The sequence below is a fragment of the Fukomys damarensis genome, unplaced genomic scaffold (assembly GCF_012274545.1).
Source record: "Fukomys damarensis isolate Sample0158 unplaced genomic scaffold, DMR_v1.0_HiC HiC_scaffold_5, whole genome shotgun sequence".
NCBI classification, from domain to species: Eukaryota; Metazoa; Chordata; class Mammalia; order Rodentia; family Bathyergidae; genus Fukomys; species Fukomys damarensis.
Window position 1 is genome coordinate 28,049,173 of NW_022900917.1, and position 21,460 is coordinate 28,070,632.

At 33.5% G+C, this 21,460-nt stretch overlaps 1 protein-coding gene across 7 annotated transcripts in view; it reads right to left on the reverse strand.

Moving 5' to 3' along the window:
• Positions 1-5,870: 5,870 nt before the first annotated feature.
• Lrrcc1 (leucine rich repeat and coiled-coil centrosomal protein 1) overlaps positions 5,871-21,460 on the reverse strand; it is a 31,790-nt gene continuing 16,200 nt past the window's right edge. For 2 of the 7 annotated variants that reach the window (XM_010645303.3, XM_033760340.1), the window contains 12 exons: positions 20,884-21,031; positions 19,431-19,579; positions 16,930-17,134; positions 16,274-16,413; positions 15,474-15,675; positions 12,979-13,164; positions 11,972-12,146; positions 10,884-11,047; positions 9,880-10,088; positions 9,656-9,793; positions 8,484-8,619; positions 5,880-6,249 (listed from right to left, as the gene is read on the reverse strand). In XM_010645303.3, the coding sequence (XP_010643605.1) occupies positions 6,127-6,249; positions 8,484-8,619; positions 9,656-9,793; positions 9,880-10,088; positions 10,884-11,047; positions 11,972-12,146; positions 12,979-13,164; positions 15,474-15,675; positions 16,274-16,413; positions 16,930-17,134; positions 19,431-19,579; positions 20,884-21,031 (1,975 nt within the window). In that variant the 3' untranslated portion in view covers positions 5,880-6,126. Of the gene's footprint in view, positions 6,250-8,483; positions 8,620-9,655; positions 9,794-9,879; positions 10,089-10,883; positions 11,048-11,971; positions 12,147-12,978; positions 13,165-15,473; positions 15,676-16,273; positions 16,414-16,929; positions 17,135-19,430; positions 19,580-20,883; positions 21,032-21,460 lie in introns of all 7 variants that reach the window. The other 5 variants (XM_010645304.3, XM_010645305.3, XM_033760348.1 and 2 more) reach the window with 5 other exon arrangements.

Sequence of the window (21,460 nt, forward strand, 5' to 3'; positions counted from 1 at the left end):
TATCTTTGCAAAGAATCAACTCTGACTCATTGATGTATTCTTGTGGTCTGAGTTTCATTGATTTCTGCTCTGCTCTTCATAATTTTTTTCATTCTACTTGCTTTGGGTTTGTTTTGTTTTATGAGATATATCATTAGGTTTTTTATTTGTGATCATTCTGTTTTTCTAATGTAGGCACTCACAGTTATGGACTTCCCCATTAGAACTACTTTCATTGTGTCTCTCACATTCTGAAATGTTGTATTTTGTCATTTGATTATATGGATTTTAAAATTTCTTCCCTGATTTTTTTCTGAGCCATCAATCATTTAAAAGTGTTCTATTCAATTTATATGTGCTTTTGTAGTTTCTGTGGGTGTTTTTCTGTTGATTTCCATTTTCATACCTTTTTGATCCTAGAAGGTGTGAGATGTTATTTATTTTGTATTTACTGAGACATGCTTTATGCTAAAATTGGGTCTAGTTTGGAAAAAGTTCCATGGACAGGTGAAAATATAAATTCTGCTGTATTGCATGAAACATTCTATAGATATCTGTTAAATCCATTTGCTCTATGCAGTGGTTTAACTCTAATATTAATTTCTTTTATTTCAGCCTGATTGACTTGTGAGAGTGGGGCATGAAAGTCCTCCACTCTGATTGTATTTGTATCTATTTGTTCTTTTATGTCAAATATTTTCTGCTTAATAAAATCAGTGAACTGACATTTAGTGCATATATACTTGTAATTGTTCTCAGCTTTGTTTGCATGATATATGTTTTCCATCCTTTTTATTTTCAACATTTTTCTATAGTAAAATTGAATGTGTTTCCTGTAGGCAACATATAGTTGGATACTACTTTTACACCTATGTTTACCAAATGGTTGGATTATTCCATTCACAATTATTTATATTTGCCTAATTCAGCCATTTAATCTGTCTTCTATATGCCAAATTAAAAAAAAATGTTCTATTTCTCCTTTCATGTTACATGGACATTTTCTAGTGTAACATTTTAATTCTTTTAATTTCTTACTGCTCAAAGGCTTTCCATACATCTTATCAGAATATACAACAGATTAATACTAACTTCAGCTTGCTAGAACTGTTCTCTTCATTAGCTCTAAACCCTCTTTTTGTGTTATTATACATATTCAAACCCAACTATACATATTTATAGCAATTTGTGTAATTTTCTGTGTACTAAGCTGACAAAAGAAGAGCAAGTATACAGTTTCTTTGTTTTCAGTACTGGGGATCAAACTCAGGATGTTTCACTTGTTAGGTAGGTGCGGTGCCACTGAGCTAAGTCCCAGGCCCTTAGTTTCTTATATTAACTTTGCTTTACCTTTTCATTCTCTCCATTTGTTTCTGCAGTTTCAAGTTGCCATCTGTTATTTCTCTACTTCAATCGACCTTTGCTTCCACTTCTTTTATATTGGTGTGAACTGTTACATTTTGATAAGTCATATTCTCAATAACACATTTATATGCATGTCATTTTATATTTTAATCATTTAAAAGGAGAAAGGCAAATAAATATGCTGGTACAATAACATAATTACCACTACTAGTACTTTTTAAAAAAAATACGGGTTCAAATTAGTATCTTGGGTTATTTGCTATTACAGTGACTTGAAACTAACTTCCTTCAGTATACTTTGTAAGTTCAGTCTGGTAGCAACACATTCTCCCAAATGTAATTTAGGTATGTTTATTTTTCAAAGATAGTTTTGCAGCATGAGTCTTGGTTAAAGTTTTTTTTATTGAGCATCCTGAATATGTCATCCCACTTCCTCTAGCCTCCTTTGTTCTTCTTTTTTTTTTTTTTGGTGCCGGAGATCAAACCCTGATCCTTGTGCTTGCAAGGCAGGGGGCGGAACCACTGAGCTAAATCCTGTTCAGAAATTTTAGTGCTTTTATTGGACTTCTTGGGTGAATTGTTCTACTCTTGCTTTCTAAGCTTTCTCTTTGAGTACTTTTATACTCAGCCATAAAGAATGAGAAATTAGATTCATTCATAGGAAAATGGATACATACTGAGGATATACTCCTAAGTGAAATAAATAAGTCACACATGTGTAAGTGCTGAATAGTTTCTCTGGTGTGAAAAACCATAATAGTACATAAGATCCTAATGATATAATTGACAATGTGAAATAGGAAGAAAAGGGATAAAGGTGTAGGGAAAATGGGAAGGGTAGGGGAAGGGCAATAAGGGAAAAGAAAAAAATATGACAAAATGAAAAAAAATGGAAATAAAGTGTTTGTAAATGGGGACGGGAGGAGGGGGGTGAAGGGAGGGCACAGACAAGGGGAAAAAATGAGAAGACCTGTCATGTAAAGGTACAAGATCCCAATAATGAATGGAATTGAACTGTATACCTTAAATGTACCAATAAACTCAATAAAAGGAAAAAAATTTTACCAACAGAAAAAAAAAATATATTTATTTATTTATTGGTACCTGGGATCAAACTCAGGACCTTGTGCTTGAGAGGCAGGCAGCAGAACCACTGAGCTAAACACCGGGCTGTCTTTGAATAATTTTAATTTGATTCGTCTGTCTTTGTGCTTTTGCTCCTTGAAATAAGTTGTTTCTTAGATGTATATTTGTTTTTTTCCCCTCACATTTGAAGTTTAGAGTCACACACATGCTCCCAATCTTTCTTCTTTGTTATTCTAAGTCTGCCTATGTGCTTAATGTGATCCACATTGAGGTTGTGTTAATTTTTCTCCAATCTTTCCCTTCTTCAGATTGCATACTCTCTATAAATCTATCTCCAAATCACTGATTCATTTGGTAGTTCAAATATACTATAAGCTTCATAGTAATTTAAAATTTCCATTATTGTATACTTTTCAACTTTTTCATTTTTAAAAATGTAATTATTTCAGGGCTAGGGATGTAGCTTGGTGGTATAGCCCCCACCTAGTGTGTACAAGGCTCTGGGTTTGATCCTCAGCACTGCAAACAAAATTAAAAAATAAAACACCCATAAAATAAAAACTATCTATATGATTATCTTTGATATTCTTTTTATTTGATGAGCAGTATAATCAGTCTTAAAGCATGATTTCCTTTTGTTCTTTAAAGATATTTTTACTGGCTGCTTTGAGTTTTACTTCAAACTAACATTTGAGTACACTGACAGGTAGTTTTGTTTCCCCTACCTCATTAGCCCACACACTGTTTCTTTGCATGTCTTGTATTTTTCTCTTTGCAAACTGGACATTTATTTGAAGGAATATATTGTACCAACTCCAAATATTAATTCTGTCATCTGTGAGGCTTTTTATTTATATGTTAGCCATTTGGGCACAGTATTTCAGGCAAGGCTTCTTTCCCTGGCTATTAATAAAATTTTGATACTTATGTTTAACTGGTGCAGAATCAGGAATGTAGTTACCTTGGATTAGTTTTTCCTTTCTGTACTGCTGGGATAAAAAACCCAGGGCCTAACACATGTTAACCAACTATCCTACCACTAGATTACAAGGCAGCCCAGAGGCACTTTGTGGTTTTTCTCTCTTCTTATTTCTGTAGTGCTTAGTTTCCTTTCCCTGCTGGTTATTTGCTCTAGTATTTTTTACATAATCCTGGGACACCAACTGCTTAAATATGAATTAAACTCAAATAGAAACTGTATCTGGTCACTTTTTTGCACTTGATCTTAGCCAAAAGGCTGAGAAGCAATCTGGTCATTTTTTTGGTTTTTGCCTTCAGAAAAAGGCTCCTTAGTCTCCCATTGCTTTTGTCCAGTAAGCTGGCTGGTTGTTTGCTATCAGCCCCTTATTAAGTGCTTTCCATTAAAAAAAAAAAAATCTCATTTTTTAGGTGGGTATTCATAGCTTGAACTTTCCATTTTGCTTCAAATACACTCAGTTCCTTTTTTGGAGCGCTTTCCAGCTGGTTGCCCCTAGTCAGAAATCTCATGAGCCACTACTCCAGGTGCTAGGTAGGGCCCTAAGTTGTCTCTTGGTCTTCAAGGCTTGCCTCTTGCAGTAGGAAACTTCTACCTAATGAGTGAGCCAGAGCGACGGTAACTGGGCTTCCAGTATTTTGAGCCTGTCCTTCCGAGGATAGATGGAACTTCTGCCATATGTCTGACAGCAGGATAAAAGAAGTGTTTTCTTATTTTTGGCTGATGTCACAAGGAATTTGTTTTGGAAGGGATGATGATGTTGATAAGCTCTTCATCCTGGTGAGATGCTGAATCTCTTGACTGGGAGCAGAGGGATAGGAAATATCTTTCTGGCCAGAACCATTCAGTGTGCTTTCATCAGGCTGAAATGAGGGTCAGGAAGGGGAGAAGTTCCTGGTTCACTGCCACAGGATTTTTCTGTTCCTACTTATTTGTTTTTGTTGAATAAATGTTTCCTCATTTGCTCTATGCCACTAGGACAGTTTCTAAATTAAATAGTTGTTCCCCAGTTAGGCTTGTTTTGCTAGGAAGCAGGTCTGCAAACCTGTGTTGCAATTCTGTAAGTAGAACCTCCATTGCTGATTTTTAAACTTATTATGTTAGAGGCTATGCTTATGATTATAATACACATTAAATTCAGTGTAGGTCATTCACTTAATACTAATCTGAAAAAAATCCATATAAATTATGCTACAATATAGCTGTATTTTTCCTCCAAATTTATGCTTGTCAGTGTTATAAATATAATTGTCTTCCAGTCAAAATTAATTTTATATATAAATTTACCCACCCACTTTATCTTTTATAATACTCAGTTTCCTTCAGTGGATTTGAATTGTCTGATATAATTTCAGTCTTTAAGATTTTCTTTAGTAAGTTTTTTAAAGCATATTTATTTGCTAGCAATGTATTTTCTAAGAGTGTCTTTATTTTGAATTTAAAGAATAGTTTTGCCAGATGGAGAATTTTTGGTCAACAATTCCTTTTATTCCACTTCAACTATAGTACATCATCCAGTGCCTTCAGGCCTGCACTGTTTGTGATGAGCAGTCAGCTGCTGTACTGTTGTTCCTCTGTAATATGAATCATATTTTCTTATTCTCAAGATTTTAAGTTTCCCAACAACTATAACATGGCTAGATACGATTCTGTTTTTCTCTTGATGTTCCACAGATTTTTAGTATGAAGTGTACTTATAAAACTTAGTTTATTATTGATATTAATTTTTAAAAAATAACAGTATTAGGGCTAGCATGTAGGTAGCTCAGTGGTAGAGCACTTGCCCAGCATGCATAAAGCCTTGGGTTTCATCCCCACCACTGGGTTGAGGGAAAAGAGATAATCATATTTTCTTCCTCTCAGAAACATTAGGGAGAAATAGTACATAGGTTTCCATTCTACATACACAGCATTAAGAAGTGACAAAAATAAAATGGTAATAGATGATCTGATATGAAATGAGTGTTTCCATTGCAAAATCAGTTTTTTTCATATATTGTGATTAAAAGGGAGAATGACATAGTAGTGCTCCTTTTCTAGGACAATTATTTATAAGACCTTAAATGTAATCTTTAGTGAAATGTCATATGCATTATAAAAAAGGGATAATTATGCGTGATGTGGAGAGGGCTACATGTGCTTTTATTTTTCATAACAGGAATCGAACTCAGGACCTTGCACTTGTGAGGCAGGTGCAGTGCCACTGAGCTAAGTCCCCAGCCCATACATCTGCTTTCTTAAGAATGCCACATCTTTTATCATACAGATTTCAAATATTTTTTGTCTATATCATTTAAGCGCTTTAAAAGAATGGAGACCTACATCAGCTAAAGGACAACCAATAATTATAATTAGTTCTTTATCAACACAATAAGGTTAACAACAATGATTAAAATACTTGCCTAATAGGCAAAATATTAATCTTTGTTTACAAATCAGTAGGCAAATGTGTAATTACCAAACAATGTATAGCACAAAAACAAGAAAGTGTTCTAAGTCTAGGTATTTTCATAGGTATTTTTCTCATATACATAATTAAAAATGTATTATAAAAACCTACATATACAATAAATACTTGATCAAAAATCTTTTAAAATATTCAATATGAAATGTATAGAAAGAGACATTTCAAAGTCATATTAGTTACTACTGTTACAGTATTTAATTATTTTTACAAGAGGTCTGCTGGTCCATTTCAATTAAATTTGTTCTCAAAACCATTACATTTCTCGCTGAATATCATTTAGAGCACAAGCAAGTTGGTTAATTTTTGCTTCCATCGCTTTTTTGTTCTTGCATGTTTCTTCCAAAAGTTCACGCATTTCTTCTTCAACTCGATGAACCTGAATCAATATATAAGTATTAATTTTAGTTTAATAATAAAATGTATTTTTTAATACATTCTGAAAGAAAGAAGACAACAATTGACTCTTAGGCATTTTGTGCTTTATGATTCATTTAATGCAGTAAGGTGAGTAAAATATAACTTTATCAAATGCTAATAGGGAAAAAACTAAAGTATTTTCACTTATATTATCTATTTAGTTCTCATAGAATTTTTGTGAAAAAGGATAATATACACAAATGTTTTTTTGGTACCAGGGATCAAACTCAGGATCTTGCCAGGCAGGTGTGGCGGTGCTGAGCTACATCCCCAGCCCAAGGATAATATATTTTAACTCTGTTTTAAAGCTTAGAAAAACTGCTGAAGGTCATGCAATTTCTAGGTACCTGGGTGAAGAAACAAACCCATGTTTGTGACTTAATCTTCCTACCATCCTTTGCTGTGTAGAAACACTGAGTTGTAAGTTTATCTTACACATCAATATCCTTACAGATTTTCCAATTTCTACAGATTTCTCTTCGATGTAGTCTGTACTATACTCCTTTCCTCCTTTATTCCACTGAGAATTGAACCACAGAACAACTGAGCTACATCTTTTGATAAAGAGTCTCACTAAGTTGCCCAGGCTGGCCTTAACTTGCAATCTTCCTGCCTTAGCCTCTGGAGACGTGTACATTATCATGCCCAGCTGTGCATTTCTGGGTTTTTGTTTTTGTTTTTGGTACCGGGAATTGAACTTGGGTCCTTACGCTTGCAAGGCAGGTAGCCGAACCACTAAGCTAAATCCCTGGTTGTGCATTTCTAAAAGTGCTGTTGGTGATTACATATCATCATTTTTTTTGAGATATTACTTTTATGATTTATGTTCCCTTAAGATCTCTGTATTTGGTACAGTTAACTTTGGCTTGAAAATCTCTTGGGCTGGAGATTTAGCTCAGCAGTGCTGAATGCAAAGTCCTGAGTTCAATCCCAGATACTGGAGGAAAAAAAACAAAGAAAAAAAGAAAAGAAAAATCTCTGGCTTATAAATACCTCAATACCATCAATATGACCATCCTCTTCTTCTTTATTCTTTCTAATCCCTAACACTAGTTTCCGAAGATTTTTTTTCTTAGAAAATTATTATTTCTACTTTTAAACTGTCACCTCTGTGTGACGCCCATAATTCTCCTTTAAATACCTGATTATCACATTTAAACTCCGGTTCTATTTCTCTAACTCTAACAAACTCTTCCCTTTAATATTATTTCATGTTGGCAGGGGGCTAACACTGAACCCAGTATTTTCCTCATTTTACATTCTATTTTGTATTATCTAATGTACTCCTGTTAAACAGCTGGTAGATGATAAATTAAATACCTGAAATATCTACTGACTTAAACTAAAAATAATTCTGGGGGAAGTTATACTTCTTTATTCATTGTGATTACTTCTAAAGATGCTACTCACTCTTTCTCTTTGCATAGAGTCCTGAAGGTAATTTCACTAGAACACAGAACTTTGTATTCTACATGTAGCATTACTTTGCCTTTCTGTTGCTTATTCCTTTCCAGTTGCTCATTTATGAATCTCTGGCTTAGATACCTTAGTTTCTTACTGCCACTTCAAAATCAAGGAAAAATGGAGATTCACAACTATGCCTGAATCTAGTGGATCTCAACAGAGGGGTCACACCAGAATCAACTGTGAAATTTTAAAAATACTTGGATTTCATCCAGGTATTCAAGTTTCTAGGGGAAGCTCATGAATGTGTATTACTAAAAAAGCTTCACAGGTGATTCAGATATTTGCCCTTGCTCTTGTATTATCTGAAACTCATTTGTCAACAATACCAAGGTGACAGAGTTCAAGGTGGTCTTGAACCCTAATAATAAAGAACTCTTTGAGAACTTTTCTAAAGTAGTGATGGTTATGTTATTTTAGATTATGTTTAATAAGTTCACATTCTCACCTCACTTATGCCTAACCAAAGAATTTCCGTATGAGATTGGTTAGAGCTAAGAAAATATTTTTTCCAGGTCATGGAGAATCAAACATAATTCTGGCTTCATCAGAATTATGTTCCACACTAATCTAAGTATTACCAAGCCTGGTTTCATGATATTTGCAACATCCCTCATCTATTAGGTTGTAAAATCATGCTGGCCTTCTTCTTTGTAATTTCTAAAGATTTAATTTACTTAGCTATAACCAATTAATACTAATTATTGGAATGAATTTTATTTACAATACCTTTAAATTTGCAGAATCAAGGCATTTCTGTTTTTCACTTGCCAGTTGTACTATTTCAGCTTGATGAGCTTCAATAATTGCATCTACTTGTTTTTTAAAGGCATCATCCATACTATGAAGCTTTTCAACTGCATCCCTTTTAAAAAGCAGAACAAAATAAGAAATTAACAAAACAAAAAACAAATACATGAGGGGTTTTATGGGGGACAGAGGAGGGGATATCCATAATGTTATGTTATTGGTACTACTATATCTTTTTGAGATGGGGTCTCTCTATGTAGTCCAGGCTGGCCTCAACTTTGTGGCAATTGTCCTGTCTCGGCCTCCTGAGTGGTGGGATGACAGGTATGTGCCACCACACCTGGCTTACCGCTCTGTATCTTGACATGACAACTGATCATTAAACTATATTATCTATTTTCAAGGAACTTCTTATAATTTTATAAATTATATTAACAGGTCTATTTACTCATACAACAAAGTAAAAGCTTATTTCCTCTTGTGTACTTATAGAATGTACATAAGAATGGCAATATCTCTTTAAAAATCAGTTCTCCTTTTCAGCTTGTGTAGGCTACTATGCGAATATTCTCTGACCCCTTCAGGAGTTCACCAAATATATCACTAGCTACTTTGATTCAGTTTTAAAACAATAATCATATAAGGAAAGCAACAAACAAGTACTATGTATAAAACACTCTTATATATATTTATGAATATATACTATTGACATAAATGTGAATTTTATATCCAACATTTAAAGTGGGGACTATTATTATCTTAATTTTATAGATGGAAGGCAAATAGGAAATAAAGTTTTTAGGCAAGTACATTAGAAAGTATGTACCATATATTCTTTTGTTTGTGTTTTGCATTTTGAGACAGGATCTCTCTTTGTAGTTCAGGCTGCTCTTGAACTCACAGTGATCCTCTTGCCACAGCCTGCCAAGTGCTGGGGTTATAGGTATGTGCCACCGTGCACAGTTTGTCGCACATATTTTTTCCAGTATCAGGAATTGAACTCAGGACCTTGCTCTTGCCAGGTAGGTGCGATGCCACTGAGCTACATTCCTAGCCCTGTTCCTTATATTTTTGATACCTCTATTTTCATCCATCACAATTCAACATTTGTGTTTAAATAGCTCTCACATCCTTTAGGACTTAATACTTACTTTTGTAGTTCAATACTTTTGTCCCTTTCTGCTTTAAGTTTTCTTTCCTTGTTTTCAAATTTTTCTTTCACTTCTCTTACTTGTGTTTCAAGATGGCTTAGAAGTTCTCCTTTATCATGCCATTTCTGATTAAGTGTACTAATATGAGAAGTAATTTAAAAAGTAAATTAGCTGTATGAAGTTACTAAGCCACATTTTTCTTTGTGAAAAATATTTTAAAATACCTGTAAGCTTTTCTTATTTCTTCAAGTTCTACCTCCTTTGCTTTCAACTGTTCTTTCAATTTTTCCTTTCTTTCATTGTGCCTTTCTAGTTTTTCTATTATATTATCCAGCTGTAAAGATTTTTCATCAAGTTGTTGTTGAGCACATTTTTCTATTTCAGTCATCTTTTCTTGTAATATTTTGATTTGTTCATCTTTTTCTTGTAGACACTTTAAGAAAAAAAATTCATTTTTGTTAATCTTAAACAACAAATTCTCATTTTGAGCAATTAGATATGGTTTAATTAACATTTAAAAGGATATTTTAAACATAAAATATTATTTTTTCTTATTGACATTGAATAGTTGTAGTTATTTCAAAGTTGTAATAAAAATTTACATAAAATTTTGAAATAAAATTTAAGTTAATAAATATCTGGTAGCTGGGGATTTAGCTCAGTGATTATGCCACCAGCCTCAAAAGTGTAGGACCCGAGTTCGATTCCTGGTACCAAAAAAAAACCCCAAACCACCTCCAAAAACACAAATAAGTATCTGGTAACATTTTAAGAGTACATGAGAAATATTACAAAAGGAAATATACTTGCTCTCGCTCTCTCTTTTTCTCTCTCTTTATATATACACATATATATTTAAAGTTTTTATATTCATTAGTACATAATGATGGCATTCATCATGGGAAAGTGAAACATGTATAAAACACATTTTACTTCTTTTTTTTTTTAGTTTATTGGTACATTTTAGGTATACAGTACAGGTCTTGGTTCTTGTTTTTTCCCCTTATCCCTGCCCTCCCTTATTAAATTCTTTTTTTTTTTTTTTTTTTTTTTTTTTTATTGAACTTGGGACCTTGCACTTTCAAGGCGGGCAGTGGAACCATTAAGCTAAATCCTCAGCCTGCTATATTAAATTCTATAGCAGTTGGGATAAGTTATTTTTGGATACTTTGACCTCACCAGATTTTTAAACATGCCATTTACTCTTTTCCCCAAATGTCAAACTTACATCTTTTAATTTTCTAATTGTTTCAGTTTGGTCTTCTATCATTTTGCACTTTATTCTTAATGCATCACTTTCACTTTCATTTGTTTTTCTCAGAGATTCATTTTCTTTACATAAACTTTCAATTTGGGCTTCTAATTTTCCACGATTTTGAGCCAGACATGATCCTAAGAAACAAACATAGTTAGAAACTTTAATATACCTTGGAAGTTTTGTATAGTATGAAAATCTAATTTAATGATGTGTGATCCAGTAAAAAAACACAAACAAAAAACCAAGGCATATAAAGGAGACTTCTTCTATGAAGAGAGAGGAGACAAAACAAACAGGCTTTCTAAATAAATAAAATCAAGAACAAGAAACTCAGACGTGATATTTAATTCATGTCATGTCAAACAAATCATATTAAGAATTCCAAGAGAAGATTAAAAAAAAGAAAAAAAGAAAAAAGAATTCCTACAGGGAATAGGTAAATGAGAAATATCCTGTTAAAAACATATAGGTATTCATAAGGATATTTAAGATATCCATAAATGTCATAAAGAAGTGTATTATCTATTGCTTTACAGTGATTGGGAAGAGAATGAGACCAAGGTCTTACCTAAGCTTAAAGTGGTTTTCACTCATGTACTATTTTAAATTTCTGCATAAATTATAATGAAGTGGCCCAATTATATTAGCAAGAAAGCAATAAAATATATCAGAGCTAAACCATTTTGAATGTTTACACAAAAAAGATAAATGAGATTTCTATGTAAATTTATATAAAAAAATTAAAAACACATGGGCTGTAACTTTTTTGTTTGCAGTGCAGAAGACTGAACTCGGGTTTGTGTACACTAAGCTATCATTCCGTCAGTGAACTACATTCTTAGCCCTCAGAGCTCTAACTTCTAAATTGGTACAATAAACTTTTTCCTTTTCCTAAGTGGCATTTTTTCCTGTTTGTCTAGCAAATGCCTATTTATTCTTCTAGACAGAAAATTATCTTTTCTTGGCATCTCTTAAGTAGTTAGGTCCTTTTCACTCCAATACCCAAATTGTTTTGAGTCTAAGAATGGCTATTTACACTGAAAATTTGAGAGTTTTACCCTGTTGTGCCAGCTCATGTCCCCACACTTTTCTTTCTGTCCTTAAACCATAAATTAGTGATTCCTTGGCTGCTAGCTCAGAAATAAGCTGGTCTTTTTCATGCTTGAGAAGTTCTATTTGAATACTCTTCTCCTTGTCATCTTCGATCAAAATTTCCAGAGTGTTGATTTGATTCTGTATAGTCCCCAAAATTAAAAAAAAAGCAAAATAATTATTATATTAAGTGCTTTTTTACTTTCTATTTTTGCATTTTGAGAAAATTATTAAGTAAATAAAATAAATGTGCTAAATTTTATATCAGAAATTTTACTTTAATGATATAGGTTTATGAAATAAAAAGTCAAATTTTAGGTGCCACACCTTTGAACACTGTTAATTTTGTCTACAATTATAAAAGATGAATTAGGGCCAGGGATTTTTTTACTCAGTGATGTTGCTACCTGACTCACAAGCACAAGGTTCTGAGGTTCAATTCCCGGTATCAACCCCTCCCCCCGCAAAACCAAAACCAAAACAACAAAAAAAAGGTGAACTATATGTATAATATTGAAAATTTCTCAAAAAGTATTTATACTAATGGTTTAAAAGTTACTTCCTGGGAGGTACCTTGTACCAAACAGCACAATTCTAAAAGTGAGACAACAATAAGGACATCATACCTAAGTATGTCTAAAAACCATTACCACCACCACCTATAACAACTTAGTATCAGCAATGTAAGTCATGTTTCTCAAATTTCAAATCTTTCAGTATCACTTTCTCAATTCTTGTTGTATCACTATATAAGCAGCACCTATTTAACATTTCTTAAAATTAATACACTTATTTTACTTAACTATTTTAATGAAAATCTGTGAAATAAGTTTTATCTCAGTTGTAATTTTCTCCTATACAATGTATAATGAACATCATTCAAAAGTTCATTTTGTGTACTCTTAAAAATCATAATAAACTTGAAAAAATGATGAAAAACATTCAAAGGAAATATAATGTTAGAAAGTCTTACCTGTAAATTTGCTGCCGTTTCCTGTTTCAATTTGGAAACTTCTGCTAGTTTTGTTTTTTGTTCCTTTACCATACAGGTTAGATCTTTAATTAAAGAAGATGATTCGTTTTCTTTTCTTTGAGCCCAAATAAGAGCATGTTTGCTCTTGGCTAACTCAGCTGCAACATTTTCAAAACCTTCTTTAACCTATATTTCAAAATTATATTATAAATGGTGATTCTCTAAATAATTAGAAATATTTGCTTCTGGAAATAATTTACATCTCTCATTTTTAGAATCAGAGTTTTCAAAAAAAATTTTTGTTTCAATCTATTAATTTCCAGATGAAAAAACAGAGGCCCAGGGAGATTATCCATTTATCTTGTTGCCCAGGGAATTAATGGATTTATAGCTAGAATTCAATGATTTGACAAATATTTACTGAGGGCCTGTTGTACATCAGCCATTGTTCTAGGTAATGGAATATATCAACGAGGGACACACACTAAAATCTCTGCCTTTATAAAGGTTACATTCTAGTGGGTACCATGATATATAGCTTTTTATACTTATTGTTAGATATTATGTGCTTAAAAAAAAGGTTAGAAGGATGAAGTATTGAGAGAGGAAGGTTCAATTTCAAATAATATAATCACTAAGAAAATAACACTGGAGCAATGACTTGAAGGAGGTAATAGAAGAAGCTACGCTAATATGAAGGGCAAGTGTTCTAGACAGGAATATGCTAAAGGCTAGTGTCATTGGAGGTGCATGGCTGGAGGGAAGGATCGGAGATGAAAATGTGAGGGCTAGATTATAGAGGGTTATACCTCTGAGTAACTGAGGGTTAAACTGATTAAAATGAAGGGACAATAGAGCTCTTTGAGGAGGGGAATTGTATGATGTAATTTTTATTTTAGTAGAACATTACTGATGCTACCTATTGTCAGTCTAAACAGAAACGAGACATGGTGGAAGTGGAAGATCAATTAAAATGTTTTTAAAACAATACAGGTGAAAGATGTTATTTATACCAGAGTGGCAGTAAAAGAAATGGTAAGAAATGACAATAAATATTTTTTCAATAATGGTGACACAATCTCTTGAGTCCCTGGATATGGAGTGTCAGAAAAACAGTAGTCCACAATGATTTTAATGGAGCCTAAGCATGTAGAAGGCTGGAGAGCCTAAGCATGTAGAAGGCTGGAGATAACATTAACTGAGATGGGAAGACAAAGTAAGTAGAAAGTTTTGGGGAAAGCCAGGTAGTGGAGGTAAAGATGCTAAATAGGTGCTTAGACAGATCAGGAAAAAGGTCTAGGATGGAGATAAAAAATGAAGATTAAAGTATTTAACAAGAGATTGACTGTGTCTAGAAAGAAAAAGGGTTTAATAATTGAAAATTGGGCATTCAGAAAAAAATTTTAACAAAAACAAGACACCCGTAAGAGAGTCTGAAAATAATGAAGTAACAGAAAGCCAAGAAAACCAAGAGGTAAAGTATGCTGGTAACCAAGTAAAGAAAGAATCTGATGGAGTACAGAGATCAAAAGAAATCAAATGCTGTTCTGAGGTCAAATAAGATGAGGACTAAAGTGATGCTTTCCAGCGTGGATGTTTCTGGCAGCTTTGACTACAGCAATGACAGCACAGCAGTACGAATAAAAGCCTGATCAGAGCAGGTTAGAGAGTACAGAAATCAGTTATAACAGATGCACAATTTTGAGAAGTTCTGATGTAAATCACAGAAGAAACAAGGTGGTAGCTAAATGAGACCAGAGTTTTCTTAAGATGAGAGAAATCAGTGTCAGATGTATGCTGCAGGGAATGGTTCTATACAGAGGGACACACTGCGGATATAAGAGTGAAAGGGAAGATTTACTGAAGCTGTATCCTTAAGCAGGGAACAGAAAATGGGATCTGGAGTATTTTTGGTGAGACTGGCCTCAGGAGCAAGACTGTTCTTCTGCAACAGGGATTGCCAAACTGTAAACTGGGTTTTTCCAAGCCAGGGCACATAATCTTTATTGGAAATACTCAACTCTGGTCTTCTAATAAAAAGCAGTCACAGATAATATGTAAACAAATTGGCCTGGCTCCATTCCCATAACGCTATATTAAAAAAAAGAAAAAAAAAAAAGGGTCAGTGGGCTACTGGGCCTGTGATCTTTAGTTTTGCCAAACCCTGCTTACAGCAGTGGGAGAGATTGCAGATTTTCAGTTCTATTCTAATAATCTTTACTTCACCATTTATAATCTTAGTTTATAACCAACAGGAAGAAAAGTAGCTATTATTATTATTATTATTATTATTATTATTATTACTATTTTTATTTTTTTGAGACAGAGTCTTGCTATGCATTTCAAGCTGGACTTGAATTAATAATGTAACCCAGCCTAGTCTCAAACTCACAGCAATCCTGCCTCAGCCTCCAAGTGCTGGGATTAAAGATGTGCAAAACCATGCCCAGCAAAGTAGCTATTATTTTTATGAGGAACAGGCTCTAAGGACTTACATCTTTAAATCTTCTGGCTTCAACAGTTAAAGCAATACGGAATTCATGTTCTAAATCCAAATACTGCTGGTTTAATACATCAATTTTCTCTTGGTATTCTTTTATATCTTGTTCATGCTTTCTTTCTTCTTTGGCTATTTCCTTAGCTAAGGCATCCTGGAACTCAGCATCACTAAAAAACTCCCTTGTTTCAAGTTCTTTCCTAGAATGAAAAACAAATCAAAGGATGTTGTTCAAAAAGTGAAAAACTTTAAAGATTCTTAAATATTTCTTAGAATTTTATTTTCCCTAATGTTAATTCAAACTAAATTTTTCAATTTCAAAGACAGAAATTGAGCATAGGTATGTACAGAAAAAATATGAAGTTTTACTTGTGTGTATTTTCTTTGTGATCCTTTACAGAAAAAGCTTATTGATTCCTGCTGCAGAAGAATAATACCATTTAACAAATATTTACTTGGAGGTCAACTAAAACAGTTTTCTCTATATACAACAATCAACTTTTGGGTGGATTTGGAGCAATGCAAAATAAGCTTTATTTATAAGCTGTACCTCAAATGACAATAATAAACAACATCAGTAATGAATAATAAACAATAAACACATTGCTTTTTAGCTAGTAGTTGTTACAGGACTGATGCTAATACACACATAAACATGGTATTTTCCATGAGCTAATTCTATCAGACTTTATCAATAATCAGTTATTGTCTTTAATCAATTAATTCTGAGGGGAAAACCCACAAGCTTCTTTCTAATTTTAAATTTCAATATTTTTCTAATATACTTTTCTAATATACCTGTGCTCCTGTTCTTTCAATGCCAACAGTTCACGAAGTTGTTGCACTTGCTCCTTTTCTTGGTGAAGAGAAGTTCGAAGTAAGTTTATTTCTCTATCAGCAGCTGCAGCTTTGAGTTCTACCTCTTGGAGAAGTCTCATCTGGGTAAAGTATACATAGTTACAGTACTTAGATAATAATCTCTTCCAGCTTTATATTAATGCCAGTTATCATAAAAATTGTGCTTTATAAGTAACAAGGCCTAGTGATTAAGTTGATTTTCAAAGTTAAATCAGCAATGTTATGGTTACAAAAAGTATAGCCATTGAAGTGCCACATGTATTGGCATTAGTCAGGTGCAGCACAGATTTTGATGAGCATTTCCACTCAGCATGAAAAAGAAAGTCAAGCATGCCAAGTACTTTCAAAAACTAGTCCTCAAAATTTAAGCTTAACTATCTACAGTATTTCTACCAACTCTTAGAACTGCTTTGTGTAAGCATTGGTAGCATTAATTTAGACATAATTCAAAAGGCTACACAACTGATACATAATTTAATTTTCTGCCAATAGCTTAACATCTTTCAGGCTTACTATACAATATTAATTTGTTTCAGGCTAGAAGATATTAATTTATATTACTCCACATCAGAGATACATTAAAAGAGAAAAAATACCTGTGCTGCTTGCTGCTGCCCTTTTTGTCTCTCCATTTTTTCTAATGCTTTTTCCAGGGTTCGTAAGTGTCTAATATAATCCTCCTGTTGATCTCTTGCTTTCATTAATTCAATAGTTAGTTTTTTAATTTCATTTTGAAGTTTGTGAACCATGACTTCAAGTTGTGCCTTAGAATTTCTCTCCTTAAAAATAACTTCCTTTAATCTAAAGCAGAAATTATGCATGCCGTTAAGAACAGCACTCACATTTAAGAATGATAAAAACTGTACTTGGGGTTAATGCTTATAGAGGAGAAAAGACGAGTCACAAATGAACAAATCTGTTTATCAAGGAGATCTGGACAATGGATACAATTTCAAAAATGTTCATTTAAGCCAACACAGAGCATGGCACTTAAATGCCAGGTCCTACATAAGGTACAAATGATACAGAGTCCCTACCAAGCCATATATAGGAATAGCAAGATTGGTGAAGGTACCATCATAAACAAACATGAGTTTAAATAAAAACAGAGTTAGAAAAGATTGAGATTGATTTTTTAAGAGAACAACGGATATTTTCAAGAAAATACAGATAAAACAGACAGATATTCATAAGGAAAATAAAGTATGACACAGTCCTTTCAAATAAAACAGAATTTGGTGAGCAGCCTCAGACACAGCTTCTTCTAATATCCCATTAAATAATACCTACAAAGTAGAATAAAGCAAAAATTCATTCCTATATAGCTAAAAACAAAAAATAACATAATGCCAAAATCTGGGAAGATTTTCAATTTGAAAACAAACAGAACTAAACTTAAATAATAAAAACAACTTAAATTTTGCTTCATTCTGAAGAAAGGAAGACAAATACTCCCTCTTTCTGCCATTATCTATGTTTCTGTCACAGGTTTCCATAAATTGGTTAGGACACAGTGGTTGTTCAAGTGTGCTGTTTTTCTGAGGCAATAAGAGCACCATCAATTTATCCATCTGGTTTTCATCCCTGTCCATTATTTCCTTTTATCAATTCAGATAGAAATTAACCAAACACAAATAAAGTAATATGATGATTTAGATCTGTAATGTCCCCTAAAAGTCTCATGTGTTTAGAGTGGCTTTTCAGGAGGTGACTGAATCACAGGGCATTAAATTAAAAAGTGGATTAATCCTTAACAAGTCCAAAGCTGATGTGTTGTTAGGAGGTAGGACCTGGTTGGAGCAGGTGGATCCCTGGAGATGTGCCTTTGGAGAATACATCTATGGCTTTTCCTTTTTTTCCTGCTTCCTGGTTGCTGTGGGTTCAGCTTTCCTCTGCTGGGGCCTTCCACCATGACATTTCTACTTGGAGCCAGCTGATCATGAACTGAACCCACTGAAACCATAAGCCAAAATAAACCTCTTCTTTAAATTGTGGTGCTAGGAATTCTGTCTCAGCAACAGGAAATCTGACTAATTAATACAGGAAGGAAGGTGGGCGATAGTGGCAGGACTAGTGATAGCATTATGTATCACCACTTGCATACTTACAGAGGTTCTCATAGGGTACGTGTTAAGTATTGTAAATTTCCTTATATAACATGTCTATAAGATATGAGAAATGAGTAAGGAGGTAGAAAATACCAGTAATTGCTTAAAATAAATGGAGTTGGGTGGAGAGCTGTGTATATCCAACTTTCTATTCAAATGAGGACTTATTATAGGAATTATCCACTGTACAGACAAGTACAGCCAGCAGCTTCCAAACCATATCTGTGGCAAGTACCAAATCTGGAAACCCAGTGTTCCTTCAAGGATAAGAAACAAAACACAACAAGAACTCCATGGAAAAATCCTATAATAATTTTAAAATGGCATAACTTTAGAAACAATTATAGAGACAGAAAATGATTATAGTAATTTACAGAATAGAATACAGACTTCAAGAATGCAATATATCAAAAAAGATATAAGAAATAGAGTGAAGAAGGAAAAATGAGAACAGAATTCAGAAACCTAAGCAATCTGGTATCAAAGACCATTGCAGAAGATGAATATGTGACAAGAGAGCAAAAGGATCTACAAAGCCTCAAAATATTTGCCAGAACCTGAACATTATGGAAAGTCCAACAACCCCTGCTTTAGTCTCCTTGTTCTTTAGTTATCATACTTACTATCTGATACTTCTCAGTTTAAGGGATCAAATAAATGTACCTATTTCTTTTGTAACAAGTTAACAAAGCACTGATCTTCCAATCAAATAAATATATTTCTATCACACTACAGCTAGTTTCAACTAACACATTCTAGTTTAGTATGTTTTTTTGTTTGTTTTTTTCAGACAGGGTCTCACTATGTAGGTGAGACTGACCTAGAACTCATTATGTAGCCTAGGCTGGTCTCAAACTCACAGTGATCCTCCTGCCTCAGCCTCCTGAGTGCTGGGATTACATGCGTGCACCACCACACCCAGCTCGTTTAGTAATCTTTATGCTATAAATTAGTTTTAAGTTTATCACATATACTTTCACCTTACCTACCTGTCTGTGGTAAAAAGAGCCAGGCTATGAACATCTTTTTTTTCACTTGCTTGTTTGTGCAATTCATCTATGTAATCCATAAGGTTCTTTTCCGCTTGTTCAGCTTTCCACCTCATTTCTCTCTCTTGGTCCAGCTGTTCAACTAGGGACTGAAAGAAAACATTATGTGAACTTAGAAAAGTTACCTAACTTGTTATCTCCGTGTTTTTAGTTGTATGTGAAAATAACAATATCTATTTCAAAGAGCTCTGGTGAGAATTAAAAAAAATTAATGCAAGTAAAATGTATAAAATAGTACAGAACAGTGTCTGGCACATAGTATCTATACAAGAAATGTTAACTGTCATTATTAATGCATTAATTATAGTTATTACTTTTCACGATATTGTCCCCATAGCAGAGAATAAGAAGAGGAAAATAGTAAGAAAACCAGTAGTACCAAAGGTGGCAAGGCAACTCAGATACTGGGAAGAAAAGTGCACGGTACAATCAAAATAACAACCAGTATGCCAACAAGTAAAGAAGAACAAGATAATAACAACACAAACTAAAAATTCTCAACAACATGAGAATTGTTCAAGCTAACATTGAGTAATTTTAAAATTTCTGAATACCTCTTAATTTTGGTCCAAAATTCGGTTTCAGGTTAGTCCATAAAACCTTGAAATTATATATAATTCTTTTGCAGTATGTCTAAAAGTAGATTTTTTTTTTTTAAAATGAAAACCTATAGATCTCCTGACAGCCAAAAAGGCTAGGAACTATTACTTTAAAAAATAAGAATTTGCCGGGTGTGGTGGTGCACGCCTATAATCCCAGCACGAGTTTGAGACCAGCCTGGGCTACATAGTGAGTTCCAGGTCAGTCTCATCTACATAGTGAGACCCTGTCTGAAACCACTGCCCCCAAAAGTAAGAAATGATCATGTAAAGGTACAAGATCCCAATGATGAATGTGACTATACCTAAAAGGTACCAATAAACTCAATGGAAAAAAAGTATTGGAAACTTCTTTATTTATTTATTTATTTTGGTTTTTGAGACAGGGTATTATTGCTAGCTCAGGCTGGCCTTGAACTCACTATGTAGCCCATGATGGCCTCAAACCCACAGCGATCTTCCTCCGCTTCCTGAGTGCTAGAATTATAGGTGTGCTACCACATCCAGCATGAATTGAAAACTTGAATGCTGTTTCTCCTTCCATAAATATGTAGCAAAAGACTTCACTTACATCTGATCTTACATGTGTCATTTCTATTCCTTTAAAAATTACAAAAAAGTTGTATTACGTAAAACCTGGAAATCAAGAAGTGAAAAAGAACCTATTTTCATCAATCCATTTAAATTACTCAACAATACTTTTTGGTTATAAAGGCATGCCTAACTTTTGAGACTCTGAACTTAAAACTAAGATTATTCACATTAAGTAAAAAAGAAAATCTCTTAAATCATACCCTGTAAGTGTTGTCTTCTGAGCCACTTCTGTCTACTTTAATTAATTCAGTCTTTTGGTCGTCTGATTCTCGTAACATATTACAATTTGCTAAAGATGACCTTATGTATAAGTCCTTTAAGTAAGGTTGTTTCATTTTACGGTTACAACTGCAAAGAATAAAACACAAGAAATAACCCAAAGAAAAGTACAACATTTATACTGTTTTCTAATATTAACATTTTTACTTATTTTGTAAGCAGCGTTTTAGAAAAAGGATATTGTAGAGTATACTTGAAAAAATGTAATGATTTTTTTGCAAGGTATGATGGCTTATGCTTGTCATCCCAGGCACTTGGGAGGCTAAGGCAGGAGGATCTACACAGTGAGTTCATGGCCAACCTGAACTATGTAGTGAGGTTCTGTCTCAGAAAAAAAAAAAATAAAGTCATGATCTTTATAATGGATGTGCTATGTTGACTGATACCTAGCACCTGAAACTTTTAAAATGAATCTAGGGGACCAGGAATTTAGCTTAGTGGTTCCATCACCTGTAGGTGCAAGATACTGAGTTCAATCCCTTGTACAAAAAAAAAAAA